The 14,233-nt window shown below is 45.1% G+C and overlaps 1 protein-coding gene across 3 annotated transcripts in view; it reads right to left on the reverse strand.

The window, feature by feature from the left end:
• Window positions 1–14,233, reverse strand: part of HTT (huntingtin) — a 118,966-nt gene that overhangs the window by 96,446 nt on the left and 8,287 nt on the right. For 2 of the 3 annotated variants that reach the window (XM_033106781.1, XM_033106782.1), the window contains exon 2: window positions 9,550–9,633. In XM_033106781.1, coding sequence (XP_032962672.1) covers window positions 9,550–9,633 — 84 coding nt within the window. Of the gene's footprint in view, window positions 1–9,549; window positions 9,634–14,233 lie in introns of those variants that run through there. The other variant, XM_033106783.1, reaches the window with a different exon arrangement.

Genomic DNA, 14,233 nt, shown 5'->3' on the forward strand with positions numbered 1-14,233 from the left:
TCGCTACGCTATCTTCGTAATTTTTCTGTAAATTTAAAACTATTCTATAATTTCAAAGTTTTTTTTTTTTAAAAAAGGTTGCATTTGTAAGACAAATCTCCTTTTTAAAAAGTCTTAAAAAGACACTGCTTTTTGTATAATTTCACTCAATTAAAAAAAAGAGACGCTGCTTCAGATACTCCGATCCCAGAAGGCCATCTGCTCTCGACCACACGTTACTCTCACAACACTGTCCAAAGCTTGAAAATAAGCACACCAGTCTCACTCTTCTCTCCTTCTGAATCTTGCTTTCAGTGTAACAAACAAAGTACGACCATATTTCACTTAGACGCAACATGGCCCTGGTCAGGCTGTGTGTCTGTCGCTCCCTCTGTCTCACAAAAAGTGTAGTCTATGCAACGTTTGTGAACGACTTGAAAATGTTAAATGAGACATCCCGTGAGGCTGTTGCGATCCAAACAGCCTAGACAGAGCTGGCTGGGCCACGCCCATGACACTGACCTCACACCCTGGGAAGAACAGCAGGCCCGTAACACAGCCCCTGAATCCGCTGCTGAGCGGGAAAGTCAGAGTCAGACTGCTGTTTCACCATCTCCGTCTGGCTACTCTGAAATGGAGCCCCACCCCCACACCCTTTCTCGCTACATCAGAATTCCTACCAAGAGTCAGAAGAGCCATGAGCCTTCTGACTCATGAGAAAGCAAAAGACAAAGCAGCGATCAACAAAAGAAGCTAGAAACAAAATGTGTCACTCAGCAGTATTTCCGACCTCAACTCTGTGGAATGCAGCTGTGCAGAAAGGACTAAGGACGTAAGGTCCCTGAGAGGCTGGCACTGCGCCCAAACACGCTCAAAGCAGGGCTGTGCCCAGAAATATAATGGGCTACCTGTGGGAGGTGATGTCAGACTTCCCAGAAGACACGTCAAAGAGAAACAGGTAAAATCACTTTCATAACATATGTCATTTAACCCAATGCCGAGATATTCTTTCAACATGTAATCAATATGAATAAATTATTGAGATATATAACAATCTTTTTTATAACACATCTCAACTCAGACACAAAACTGTCATCAGAAATACTTTGTCTTTAGACTTCATAAAATTCAGTTGAAAAAGTAGGTTCACTTGCAACTAGTAGGTAAGTCCTGACGACCCAACACACAGCGGTGAATGCAGTCAACATCACCGTATTATTACAAAGTTCAAAATTGCTAAGAATCTAGATCTTAACCGTTCTCAACACAATAAAGGAATTATAATTCTGTGACTTGATAAAGCCGTTAGCTAACACTACTGCGGTGATCATACTGCGATACATAAACGTATCAGGCCAACCACTGACCACCTCAAACATACAGTGTTGTCAATTATATCTGATTTTAAAAAAGAAGAAAGGTTTATATACTACTTCCAACCATACTGAAAAGTTCTCCAGTAACTAAATCAGATATTGATCTTTAAATATTAATTTAATAAAGCAGGTGCAGGAATATTCAGGTTGTCTATTTCTTCTTGAGAGCTTTAGAAATTCTTCCAAGACACTTATCCAATTCATCGAAGGTGTCAAACGTACTGGCTGGCACAGAGTCGTTCATACCATCCCCTTATAATCCTTTGAATATCTCTACAACCTATCCTAGTATCATCTCCCTCATTCAGATATTGGTAATTTGTGGCTTCACTTTGTTCAGTCTTATTAATTTTACTGATACTTTCAAAGAACCCCCTTTCAGTTTTATTGATTTACTATATACTCCTGTTTTCTATATTACCAACTTCCGCTCTTGTCTTTATTATATCCATTCTTCTGGTAAATGTAGGTTTCATTTGCTCTACCTTTTCAAGTTTCCTAAGATGAAAGCTGAGGTCGCTGACTGGAGACCCCCCTTCTTTGCTCAAATGGCATTTACTGCTATCAACTTCCCTTTAATGTGCCACAGCAGCATGTCACACATATTGAAATCTTTTTTTTATTTTCAAATACTTCCAAATTTCCCTTGACTTTTTCTTTGACCCATGGGCCACGTGGAAATGTGTTGCTTTCCCACATTCGGGGTTTTTCCAGACTATCTTTCTGTGACAGAGTCCAGCCTAACTGCACGCAGGTTGGAGAGCAGACTTGGCGTGAGCTGAGGCCTTTTTCACGTAGAGACCTGGTAGGTGGCCCAGCATCTGGCCTACCTTGGCAAACGCCCCGCGAGCACAAGAAGAACGTGTCTTCTGTTGTTCTGCATTGGGTGTCTACAAATGTCAACCAGGACACGGGGGTAGACAATGTTTTTCGAGTCTTCTAGATCCAGATTTTGTGTCTACGTGTTCTGAGAATTGTGGAGAGAGGCTGCTGAAATCTGACTGTGGCTTTGTCTCTTCCTCCCTGCAGTTCTATCGGTTTGGAAGCTCTGACCTTAGGTAGGTACATTTAGGGCCGTTATACCCACTTGATGCAACTGATGTCCCTGTCACTATGAATGAGCAGCCTGCCCCTGGAACAGCCTGTGATATGAATACAGCCACCCAATCTGGCTTTCAATCCATCAGTGTTACTAGCCCGGCAAACCACTTTCCATTCTTTGACTTTTAACCTATTTGTGTCTTTACATTCAAAATGGTTTTCTTGTAGGTTTTCATCTAGGTCTTGCTTTGGCCCCCGCCTTGAGAGCTCTCACATTTACTGGGACTACTGCTGTAACCAGGCTGAAATCGACCAGTGCACTGTTTCTTTCCTATTTGTCCCGTCGCTTTGTATGTACCTTCTCCCCTATTTCTGCCTTCTTTGTGGTTGAGTATTTTTATGCTTCTATTTCATCTTCCTTTTTGGTTTATTAGCTATAACTTTTTCTTTTGCTTTTAATTGTTGCTTTACGGTTTATAGTTTATGTCTTAAATGTCTCACAATCTACAGTGATATTATACCACTTCACATCCAGCGCACGAAACTAACAAAAGGTATTGTATTAGCTTCCTGCGGTAGCTGTAACAAGTTACTAGACACCGGGGGCTTCAGAACGCAGGAATTCTTCTCTCACATTTCAGGAGACCGGAAGTCCACGATGAGTATCAGCGAGCTGAACTCCAGGTACTGGCAGCGCCATGCTCCCTCCCGAGCCTCCGGGGGAGAACGGCTTGGTGCCCCTCCCAGCTCTGGTGGCTCCAGCATTCCTGGGCTGTGGCCATGGCACTCCAATCTTCAGGGCCAACATCTTCAAACCTGCCTTTGTTCCATCCTCACATCACCCGTGTGTGGGTGTGAAACCCCCTTCCCCTCCCTTTATAAGGATACACGGGACTGTTTAGGGTCCACTTGGACGACCCAGGATGATCTCTCCATCTCAAGATCCTTCATCGCATCTGTAACGCTCGCACAGAATTCCAGGGATAAGGACCTGGTGTCTTTGCGGGGAGGAGGCAGTACTCTGCCCCCCACGAGTATATTTCCATTTCTGCTCTTCCTTATGCTACTGTTGTCACACATTTTACGTCTACGTGTTATAACTCCCCCCAAACACATTCTGGTTATTTGTGCTGTAAACAGTCAAGTAATTTTGAAAGATTACAAATAAGGAGTCTTGTGTTTGCCCAGGTGGTTACCATCTCCAGTGCTCGTCAATCCTTGGCATAGATCCAAGCCCGTTTTCCTTCTCCCTGAAACACTCTTTCATAGTTCTTAGAGAGGTTGCCTGCTGGACGTCAATCATTTCAGCTTTTACGTGTCTGAAGAAGCCTTTATCTCACCTTTGCTTTTCAGAGAGATTTTTATTGTACAAATGATGTTTCACTGAAATCTGTATACGTGGTTTCCAGGGAGAAATCCACGGTCACTCTTTCCTTTGCTCAATTCAGGTCTTTTTTATGACTTGTCTGAATTTAACACATTCAGTCTTCTTGGACACATGAAACATAGTTATGGTAACCGTTTTAATGTTTCCGTGTATAAATTCTACCATCTGTGCAATTTCTGGGTCAGCTCCAATGACCAGTTTCACTGCAACTCATCCATTCCTGGTTACCTTTATCCCGTGCCGGGCCAGATGACTTTGAGCTTGCCAGCTGCTGTACACTTTGGAATTCCTATATTCCTGCACCTGGCTCTGGGATGCATCACGTTACTATGAAAGAGTCTGACCATCTTGGGGTTTGCTGTTCAGCTTCACTAGGCAGGAGCTAAGCAGCATCTCAGTCTAGGGAACGTCAGCCCTGTGGTTCCGCCGGCCCTTCAGAGTGCCCCAAACACGGTCCCATGCAGCCTGACGTCCCGACTTTGTGTGTGAACAGGAACAGCTCTCGCCGCACCTGTGGGTTCCTTATGACCCTTGCAGGTGCTTTTATCCTGTCCTGTGAGCATCCGCGCTCAGTGAAGACTGAGGGCCCCGCTGCAGGTCTCCCGAGATGGTCTGTGCAGCTCTCTCTCCAGCACTCTCCCCAGTGGTTTCTAGCCCCCTTGGTCCTCTCAGGGCCCCCAGCTATCTCCTCAACTCAGCAGCCACTGAGGCGTGCTTGGGGGTTCCCTCCTGTCATGGCCAGGAAACTCCCGCCAGGCAGTAATCTGGGGACATCATAGGACTCCCGGCATTAGTTTTCCTTCGGTCCAGGATCCCTGTTACTCTTTGCCTGATGCCCAGGGCCTTGAAAAACACTGTTACATATACTTATCTGTATCAATTGTTTTAGGCAGGAAGGTAAATCCTGACATTGTTACTTAGCCAGAAGCAAAAATCTTTCATGATTTTTTAACTTAATTTTTAATATTGTTAATATCTTTTCTGGTCACAAATATACGCATCTATAAATCATCTTTTATAAAGTTAACTAACATTCCCTTTTATAAATGTATCTTAATTTTTCAATTCACCTACTGGTAAGTCATTAAGATTATTTTTAATTTTCTAACAGGATGAATACCATTCCATCGATATCATTACACACTTTCCTAAGGATAAATGCTCGAAACGAAACTGCTGATACATACACAGAGAAGCTTAAAGCTTTGTATTTTGCCAAACTGCCTTTTAAGAAGGTTGTATCACCGTTGTCAAAATCCTGAGTAGTTTTTGATGTTTGCTAATTTTACAGGTAAAAAAATGTCCTGACAGTATGTGCCGTGCATGATGACATTTCAGTCAACGACAGACCTCATACATGACAGGTCCCTTAATAGCACACTGGAGCTGATAACTTCCTGGTGACATCATAGGGCAAAGGCCGCAGAAATGACCACGGCTGTGGCCGAGATGGCGAACGACTGCAGCCTGGGTGTGCATGAGGATGGCCCTGGGGAGCTCCTCGAGGGGGTTCCTGAGGAAGCAACTATGGGGGGCAGTCGGAATGGGAACAGGAGCACACAGCTGAGGAGAGGAAAGGAAACTGCAAAAGAACAAGAACCTCCAAGAAAATCCAGTGAAGGGGTCAGCGGAGCCATTTGCAGACCTCAACTGCTCCTTAAAAAGTCCGAAAACCTGGACCCAACACCGAAGGTTCTCGTGAACAGAGGGATGCTGATGGTGCGTTATCTGTTCACAAGCAAATCTACGATGAAGAAACAAAGCAAGCGGGCCGCCAAGGACATACTTTGGAAAAGCGTGACGGCCCCTCAAGAAGAGCCGGGCAGGTCCTACAGGTGTTCCACAAGGCAGTGCTGTCACAGGATGTGACAGCTCCACGCGTGTTGCTGCCCGAGACCTTCCGGTGGGACAGATGTGGAGGTAGAGACAGTGAGACTGACAACCCGCGCCCTGTGGAGGCCGAGGCTAAGGTGTGTGTGTGTATCTCAGCTTTTAACAAAAAAGTGAAAAAAAAATTTTAAATGTAAAATTAGAGAAAAGCTTATAGAATAAGGATATAAAGAAAGAAAATATTTTTGCACAGCTGTATAATGTATTTGTGTTTTAAGCTAAGTATTATCACAAAAGAGTTAAAAAGTCAGAAAAATTTTAAAGCTGATAAAGTAAAAAAGCTACGGTAAGCTAAGGTTTATTTATTATGGAAGAAATACAATATTTTGAATGAATCTAGTGGAGCCTAAGTGTGCAGTGTGTAGTCTCCAGTCGTGCACGGCCTAGGCCGTCACGTCCACTCCCCGCTCACCCACTCACTCAGCCAGAGCCATTGCCAGTCCCGCAGGCTCCGCTCACAGTGGGTGCCCTCTGCAGGTGCCATTTGATCTTGGATGCTGTACTTCTACTGTAGCTTTTCTATGTTTAGATACACGAACACTTACCAGTGCCCACAGTATTCAGCCCAGGAGCAGGCAGTACAGGCGGGTAGCCAGGGGCCGCAGGCGGTACCACACGGCCTAGGTGAGTGGTGGGCTGCACCACCTGGGTGCGTGCGTCTCTGTGATGTTCGCACAACAACGAAATCGCCTAACGATGGACACACTTCTCAGAACGTATCCCTGTCGTTAAATGAGGGGCTGTATTTTTGTGTTAGTCTCGTTCTATTGATTACTAGTAAATTTGAAAATTTTTCCACAGGAAGCACAAAATAAATGTTATTATGTTTACTGGTCCAGTCATATTTCTTCTTTTCTAAACTACCTAGTCATGGTCTTCGCCTATTTCCCAATTAGAATGATAATCTTTTTCTTAATGATTTATAATTGCTCTTTACAGAGGCTTTTAAACCTTTGGTATATAAGCTGTCAATTCCTCCTCAAGTTGAGTTTACTTTGAGTTTAAGGTGGATTTTGACATACTGAACTGTATTCCAGTTAAAGCAATTTTTTCCTTTATTTGCTAGTCTTCCTCAGCCTAAGATTATAGGTTCTTTTTATAGTAATTTTTCATTTTTCTACATTTAAGTAATTAATCTGACATTGATGTTTGTTTGCAACATTGAGGTAGAAACATAATGTTTCCCCAACTAGTCAGTTGGTTCAATAACCTATCACTTCCCTACTAATACAAAATGTTATCTTTACCATAAATTCACATACAGATACACACAGACACTTTTGGAATTTCCTATCCTACATTTTCTTTAATGTCTAATTGCTATTTCAACCTCACATACAGATCTCATCCTATTACTGATGGTTTCAGATTTTCTTGGAAACATTTAAATACTTATTCTTACTGATGAACAAGTTCAAAAATACTCCTACTAGAATTTTGATCATTCTTACATTTATGAAATAATTTAAAGGAAATTTAACTTCTGATAAGAAAAAGTCTTCCCACCTAGGACGGAAAGTCGTCATGTACACCCTTCAGAAAAGTTAATACCAGTCTTTAAGTAGTTTTGGCATATTTTTTGTCAATTCCTTGAAATTGTACATGTTGATACTACCATGCATGGGATGTTGAACCATTACACTGTCTAACTGACTTATGCTAACACAGGAGAAATCCACAGATTTCTGTGTATTTATTTTTACTCAACCACCTTATCAAAGTGCGCTTGCTTAGATGAAGGTACCAAGGTATGCCTGAAAGGACACTTGTTAAAAGCAAATCCCCAGACTTCACCCAGACAGATAGTATAAGTGTGTTGAGGAAAGAGGGCAGTGAGGTATCTCCGTTACTGTATTTTTGACACATATCCCAGGTGATTCTGATGCTCGTCCATATTTAGGAACCAGCAGGTTAGACCACCAAACTCAGAGCTGAAGTAGATGCATAGTCAAAATACACATGAAGTTTTAGATGACTTCCCACACTGAAAACTCCAGAAGCTGCCACTGAAATAACCTCACTGGAGATAAGGTTAGTAAATTACAGAAGCTATAAGAACATACCAAAGATGTAGTTACACTCAAGGAGAGATCACAGGAAATACCAGTCAACAAGATTTCATAAGACACTGCATGTATATAAAATATTCACTTCAGCTCTACACTCCCAAATTCCTGCACAGTATGGAGAGTATCTTAAAATAAATTGTTCTTTGATCTGATGATACTAAAAACCTGTTCTCTGGGTCCATAACCCATAAACTGTCCTATTAACATGCTCCTCTGTAAAACAAGAAATTAACGACTACCAACATTACTCCATACAAACAGAATATACACTAACGTAAAAATTATTGACAACTATTATTTTGATTTAGATGGCAAACCGAACCACAAATCAATTCTAAGATATCTCAATATACTCTACTAATATGTGAAGCTAAGCCAACATTCCATCACTTCCATCAAGAATTATCAAGAAACAAAAGAAACATAAAGCACAAAGCACTCAGATTGGAAGAGATCTTGTTTTCTGGGGCCAGCGGTTTGCAAAGTAAAATGGGTGGCGGAGATCACGTGCAGAAAGCTAAGCGACACCAGGGGGCAGCAGTGTGTCAGGTTTCAGTCATTCCACACACAAGTACCGTTAAGTTATGGGATGTTAAGTTATGGGACGGAGGCATCACTACAGGAAGCTAATGAATATATCTGTATGGTTTGGTCCCGGGTTTCACGGGTCACCTGATCCCACAAGAACCCTACAGTGCGGGTTTCCATTTCGTAAATGAGGCAACAGAGGCTCCAAGGAGTTCAACTGACCTAAGATCAGCCAGCTAGGAGGAGCAGAGATGAAATTCAAACCTTCCTCCTTTTCCCCCTACTTGTATCCTAGCATTGTTTTCTACAACAGCATGCTAAGAATTTTCATATTTTCATTTTCAGCACATATTCTCATTGGTTACTACATTTTCTTCCCACAAGATTTCTACAAATTAGACAGAAACCGTCCACGCATTAGACACACTCAGGAATGAGTTAACTACAAGGACAGATCAGATGTGAAATCACTTTGAAAGTATAAAACACAAATGCCAGATATCATTAAAATAAGTGAGTCACCAAGTTTCTGTTAGAACTAAAATCAAGATTATCATTCTCAGAGCTTTTCCTAACAGATTACAAAGAGCCCTTTCCAGCTTCCAGCAGGAGAATAACAGGAATTATTTATTCCAAGGGAAGAAAGGCAAGGAGGTATTTCACACATGCCCATGTGGGTAAGAGAATTGATAAGTCAACTATGTCTCCCACTCAGCCTTAGAAACAGGCCTAAAACATTTCCCCTCCACAGCTCCCAGGGACAATGGGCAGAAAGACAGGCAGTCAAAAGCAAAGAGAATGAGGAGAATCAGCAAAGAAGCTACAAAAGGTGCCACTTCACCCCGGAAGTACGAGCCAGCAAGGAAAGCCGACCTCGGTCAGCGGGCACTGCTGGGCGTCTGGGGACTCCTCCAGGGGTGGGCAAAGGGCAGAAGTGCCCAAGAGAAGTGAGGAAAAGATATGCTGACTGGACAGGCTCATGTGTTCCCATTACTCAAGTAATGTAAAAATAGCAAACAAAAGGTGATTTTTAAATGATTAGTTACCAAGAGTGCTCATTAAATATAAACATGCTGTTCAAATAGCATAATGGCTACAAGCGTTTTTTGTAAGATTACAGAAAGAAAACATTGCTCGCTACAGAGTCTGGACAGCCAGAAACAAGGGGCAAGGGTCCTTTAAAGGCTTTAAGACAACTGGGGGGACAAAGACTATTCCAGCTTAAGAACTGAAATATGTCAAATTTTTATTTTCACTAGAAAGTTCAAAGTGTAATTACCTGAGCGACTGAGCCACTATGTTTTCACATATTGTCAGACAATGATTCACACGGTCTTTCTTGGTGGCTGAGAGTTCTTTCTTTCTAAAAGAAAAAAAAAAGAAGGAAAGGAAGTGAACAGGTGTTGAATTACCCCCTCCATGGATGTCTACACGTCGTAATGCCTTCAAGCACTTCGTGACAACTGCGAATAAACCAGACAGTCTGCGGGGGGCAGCGGCAGGGGGGGGGGGGGCGGCGCAGGACCGGGATGTAGATGAGCTCAACCCCGGGCTTCCTCAACTGCACGGCTCCACGCAGTCAGGTGACGCTGCGGACACACTGTGTTTCCCATTTCAGAGGAGAAACTGCAGTGTGAACAGAGTGAGCCGAGCCACAGCGACGGAGGGGTACGCGATCCAAGGAAGTACAGTAACACCGTGCCTGCTCTGTACTCCTCGCCGCCTGCCCTTCTCCAATCACACTGCTCACCACACGGCCCTCGTGCTCTCTACTGGGTATAAAACATGGACAATGGCCATCGCTTCTCTATCTCCAAACAGCTTTGATAGAAATAAGCCTCCTGCGCAGAGCCTTTCTCGAAGGCTTCCTATTCAGACTTCTCAGCCAAACAAAAGGACAAAACAGCCAGGTTGAGATCAGATTAAAGCGCTCGCTTGCCACCCAAACCTATGGCTTCAGGTGTCTTCAGGCACAGGGAAGATCCAAAGAGGAAGCCAAAACATACAGCAGGCTGAAGAACTACATCCACAAAAGAATCTGAGTGCAGGGCCAGCCCGGTGGCTCAGGCGGTTAGAGCTCCGTGCTCCTAACTCCGAAGGCTGCCGGTTCGATTCCCACATGGGCCAGTGGGATCTCAACCACAAGGCTGCCAGTTCGATTCCTCGACTCCCGCAAGGGATGGTGGGCTGCGCCCCCTGCAACTAGCAATGGAAACTGGACCTGGAGCTGAGCTGTGCCCTCCACAACTAAGACTGAAAGGACAACAACATGACTTGGAAAAAAGTCCTGGAAGTACACACTGTTCCCCAATAAAGTCCTGTTCCCCTTCTCCAATTAAAAAAAAAAAAGAATCTGAGTGCAGTAACCAGTACGTGGTACTGACTAGAACTAAACTAGAAAACGACTAGGTTTTCGAGGGAATTCTACCACCAAAGGGGGGAAAATCCAACCTATACTCCCCCCTCCACCCCCGCCGTGACTATTTAATCCCTAATGCAACCCTCAGCCTCCAAAAAGTGTGCCTGAAGGAAGTGTGCAAATCCTCCAAGAGGCACTGCAGCTGTGGCCAGGGCAGGACATGGGCAAGAGAGAACCTCCGAAGGGGAAGTCGGGGGCCCGAAAGAACAGCCACAGGCACAGGGCCTGAATGGGAAGGCTCGCCTGGCGAGTGGAGTGGGCTCCCCTGTGACCGCCCAGGCAGAGTCCGCTATCGCGTGGATGGTAAATGAATGGTGCTCCCACCGGGGTCCTTCCCTGAAGGGTCAGTTACACCACAGGGTGCTCGCCATCCACCACAGGCCTCTTGGACACAGGCCTCCGCTCAGAAGTTCCACTGCCCAGCTCCCCCGGAGCTAGGGATACACACAGGCCTGCGTTTCCCCAGAGGAAACACGAACGGAAGGGGGTGCGGAGCGTCTGCCTGGCTGGCGTGCCCTGGGTACCTTCCCTGTGAGCTCCCTCCAATTGGAACAAACACGCCTAACAGCCACTTGCTGGTTATACAGAGAAAGACGACTGCATGACCGGAGCCTGCGTCCCTACGTGCCACAGAAGCAGGCCCCTGGCCCTTCAAAAGCACTGTGATGGAAACAACCCCATGTCCTCACTTCACCTGGAGGATGGAGAAACCAGCCGCTACAGCCAGCCCACAGCTACCTGCTCGGCGGTAAGAAGGCACAAGGCGCTAACACAAACAAGGGTGAACTTCAATGTGTCAGGTTCAAGACTACGCACTGGATAAGGCCATTTATATGACATTCTGGAAGAGACAAAGGTACAGGAACCAAAAGTCATCAGGAATCTGCAGGGGTGGGGGAGGGGCTGACAGCACGCGGCATGGGGGTGACAGAACTGTTCCAAACCTCGACTCTGGTCATCGTACACGGCTTTCTTTCTGTCCTTGTACAGATTCACAGAAGTGCACACGTAAGAAGGGTACATTTCACTAGACGTAAATCACACCTCGTTTTAAGAACAACGAGAAAGTGTTCTCTCCGTTAAACCATCATACCAAAGTCTGTTACAGCAGGTTAGAGTTTACCCGGTCTACGACAGTCAAGAAAACTAAAGGACACTGGCAAATTTAAGAATTTCAGGAAGAAACTAACTCGCCTACCCACCATTACTCTTTGATTTCTAAAGTGAAATTGTGCCCAGGCCTTAAATGAACTGAATTCACATAGCCAGGCCCTTGGCTGCATCTTACATTGTGTCTAAAACAAGTCCTTAGGGCAGTGGGAATGAGAAAAAGGTTGACAAATACTACCTAAGTGGACCTCAGAATGTACCAGTGGCCAGAACAGAAGTATTCATGACCTGAGGTTTTGGAAAAGTCAGAACTAAGCAGAACCTCCTTCCTGTGGTGTCCCCGCCCCCCCCAAGCCGAAATGCAGTGAGCGTGAGCCCTACTATCCCCAGCTGGCACTGAAGGGGCACAGCTAAAGCAGGGGGGTAGCCAGGTGTCTTGGGTGTGCCGGCCCTTATCAGGTGGCATGGGTGCCAGAGCGCAGCCTGGAGAATACTTTGAGGCCTCACTGTATGTGACGAGTCAGCCGAGCAGAATGAGGGAGTCTGCCCCAGGGTGGGGAAGGACCTGTCCCAAACAAGATGACTCCCAGGGTCCCCTCAGGCTGCATCATTGAGCCTTTATGAAGCAGAAAATGCTCCTTGGACTTCAGAGACAGTACTGACAGAAGGAGCACATCAATATCCCAACTACCTGTGTGGTTAAAAACTACAGTGTAGAGCCACCAGGGTACCAAAGAGAGTAAAAGTCAGCCCTTCACACTAACTACCCACATGCCTGACGGAGAACTGGCAGGGCGCGTGGAGCATTTCTCTGTCTTCTTAGAAGTGACAGATACAAAGATGAGCTGTAAAAAGAACTGTCTCTCTCTTCATGTGTGTGATACACCAAAAGAATACGGTCACCAGTAAACGCCACTGCACCAGCTTGCAAGGTCGGTGCCTGTCATCAAGACCTATCTGTGCCGTCCCCACGAGCCAGAACTTGAGAAAGGCTGTCACAGTGACCGCCAAAGACAGAATACCGCAGACTGCACACCATTTAGCCAGGCCTCAGGCTACTTCCACCCTCCCTCCTAGGTCACTATTCCGGAACCTTCAGAAAATGCTGGCTGCCCCAAGTAACTCCCTTGTTTTGGTCATGCAGCTTCAAACTCAGTTCTTGTACATTCCCTGGTCCCTGTTTGAAACACCTCCTTCCTATCTTATTTCGTCCAAGCAAACTTGGAAGTTTAAGAAAACCTCAACTAGCTCCTTCCCCCGTGAATTTAATTGGATTGGTGAACTGATACCATGTTTCCCCAAAAATAAGACCGGGTTTTATATTAATTTTTGCGCCAAAAGACGTATTAGGGCTTATGTTCAGGGATGTCATCCTGAACAATCATGGGAGGACTTAATTTTCCAGTGAGGTCTTATTTTCGGGGAAACTCGGTAGGTCAAGCTGACTCGTTCTACGTGAAAATAAGTATGGAAATTACGGTGAAAAAAGAGAACCACCTTTCTGCTCTGGGAAGTAATTGCCTGGATGAACAGGGTTCCAACAGTCCTGACTCTTCAACCGTTTTCGGGAAAGCAGGCATTTTAACTTCCCCTTCAAAATAAAAACAAAGCTCAGTCAGCCCCCTCATTGCGCAATGAAGCAATGTGCACGTAGACACGCTGGGAGGAGCGGCACAGAAAAATCAAGGGCCCTGCAGCATAAACAACTATGAAAATCTAAAAATGGGAATTCAAGCCCTCTCATCTATTATAAACTGTTATTTTTAGAATGATGTTAAGATTATGTCATGAAAAACGTGACTGCAGGTTGAGTGAACAGGAGAGCGGCCTGGACCACCCTAGGAAGGGCAAACCGCAAACAATCACTCCCCTGCACCTGTCTTGCTATTCGTGCTCACAAGCACTTTCACGTGCACCTTTGAGGCGGGGGTGGGGTGGGGGTGGGGGTGCCAACACAGGCAAAGCCGGGAGGGAGGAGGGGGACTGAGCCCCGGAGGCTGCAAGGCCCGCGCAGCACCCCCGTCTTCTGTTGGCTCATCACTGCTCTCCATTTCCCATCAAATGCTATAATCACGGGACAGCGTGCCTCTCTCAGAAAGATTTTTCTAAGGAATGGGACACCAAAAGTCATGTTGGAATTAAGTCTCATACCTAATTTTAAAAATAAAAGTGCTGATTAGGGGAAACAGGGTCTAAGATTTCCCCCCTCTACAGTCTGTATCAAGGAAAAGAGTCATTAAAACAAAGCCTTTCTCGCTAGTGAGCTGAGTACAGTAACGATTACTAACAAAGTACAACCCAAACACCAATCTGCGATGCTCCGTGAAACAGCCTGACATAAAAGGTCCCATGCTATACCATTCCGTTCATAAGAAATGTCCAGAACACGCAAATCCACAGGGACAGAAATAGATGAGTGGTTGCCAGGTGCTGT

This window comes from Rhinolophus ferrumequinum, chromosome 5 (genome assembly GCF_004115265.2).
Source record: "Rhinolophus ferrumequinum isolate MPI-CBG mRhiFer1 chromosome 5, mRhiFer1_v1.p, whole genome shotgun sequence".
Taxonomy (NCBI): domain Eukaryota; kingdom Metazoa; phylum Chordata; class Mammalia; order Chiroptera; family Rhinolophidae; genus Rhinolophus; species Rhinolophus ferrumequinum.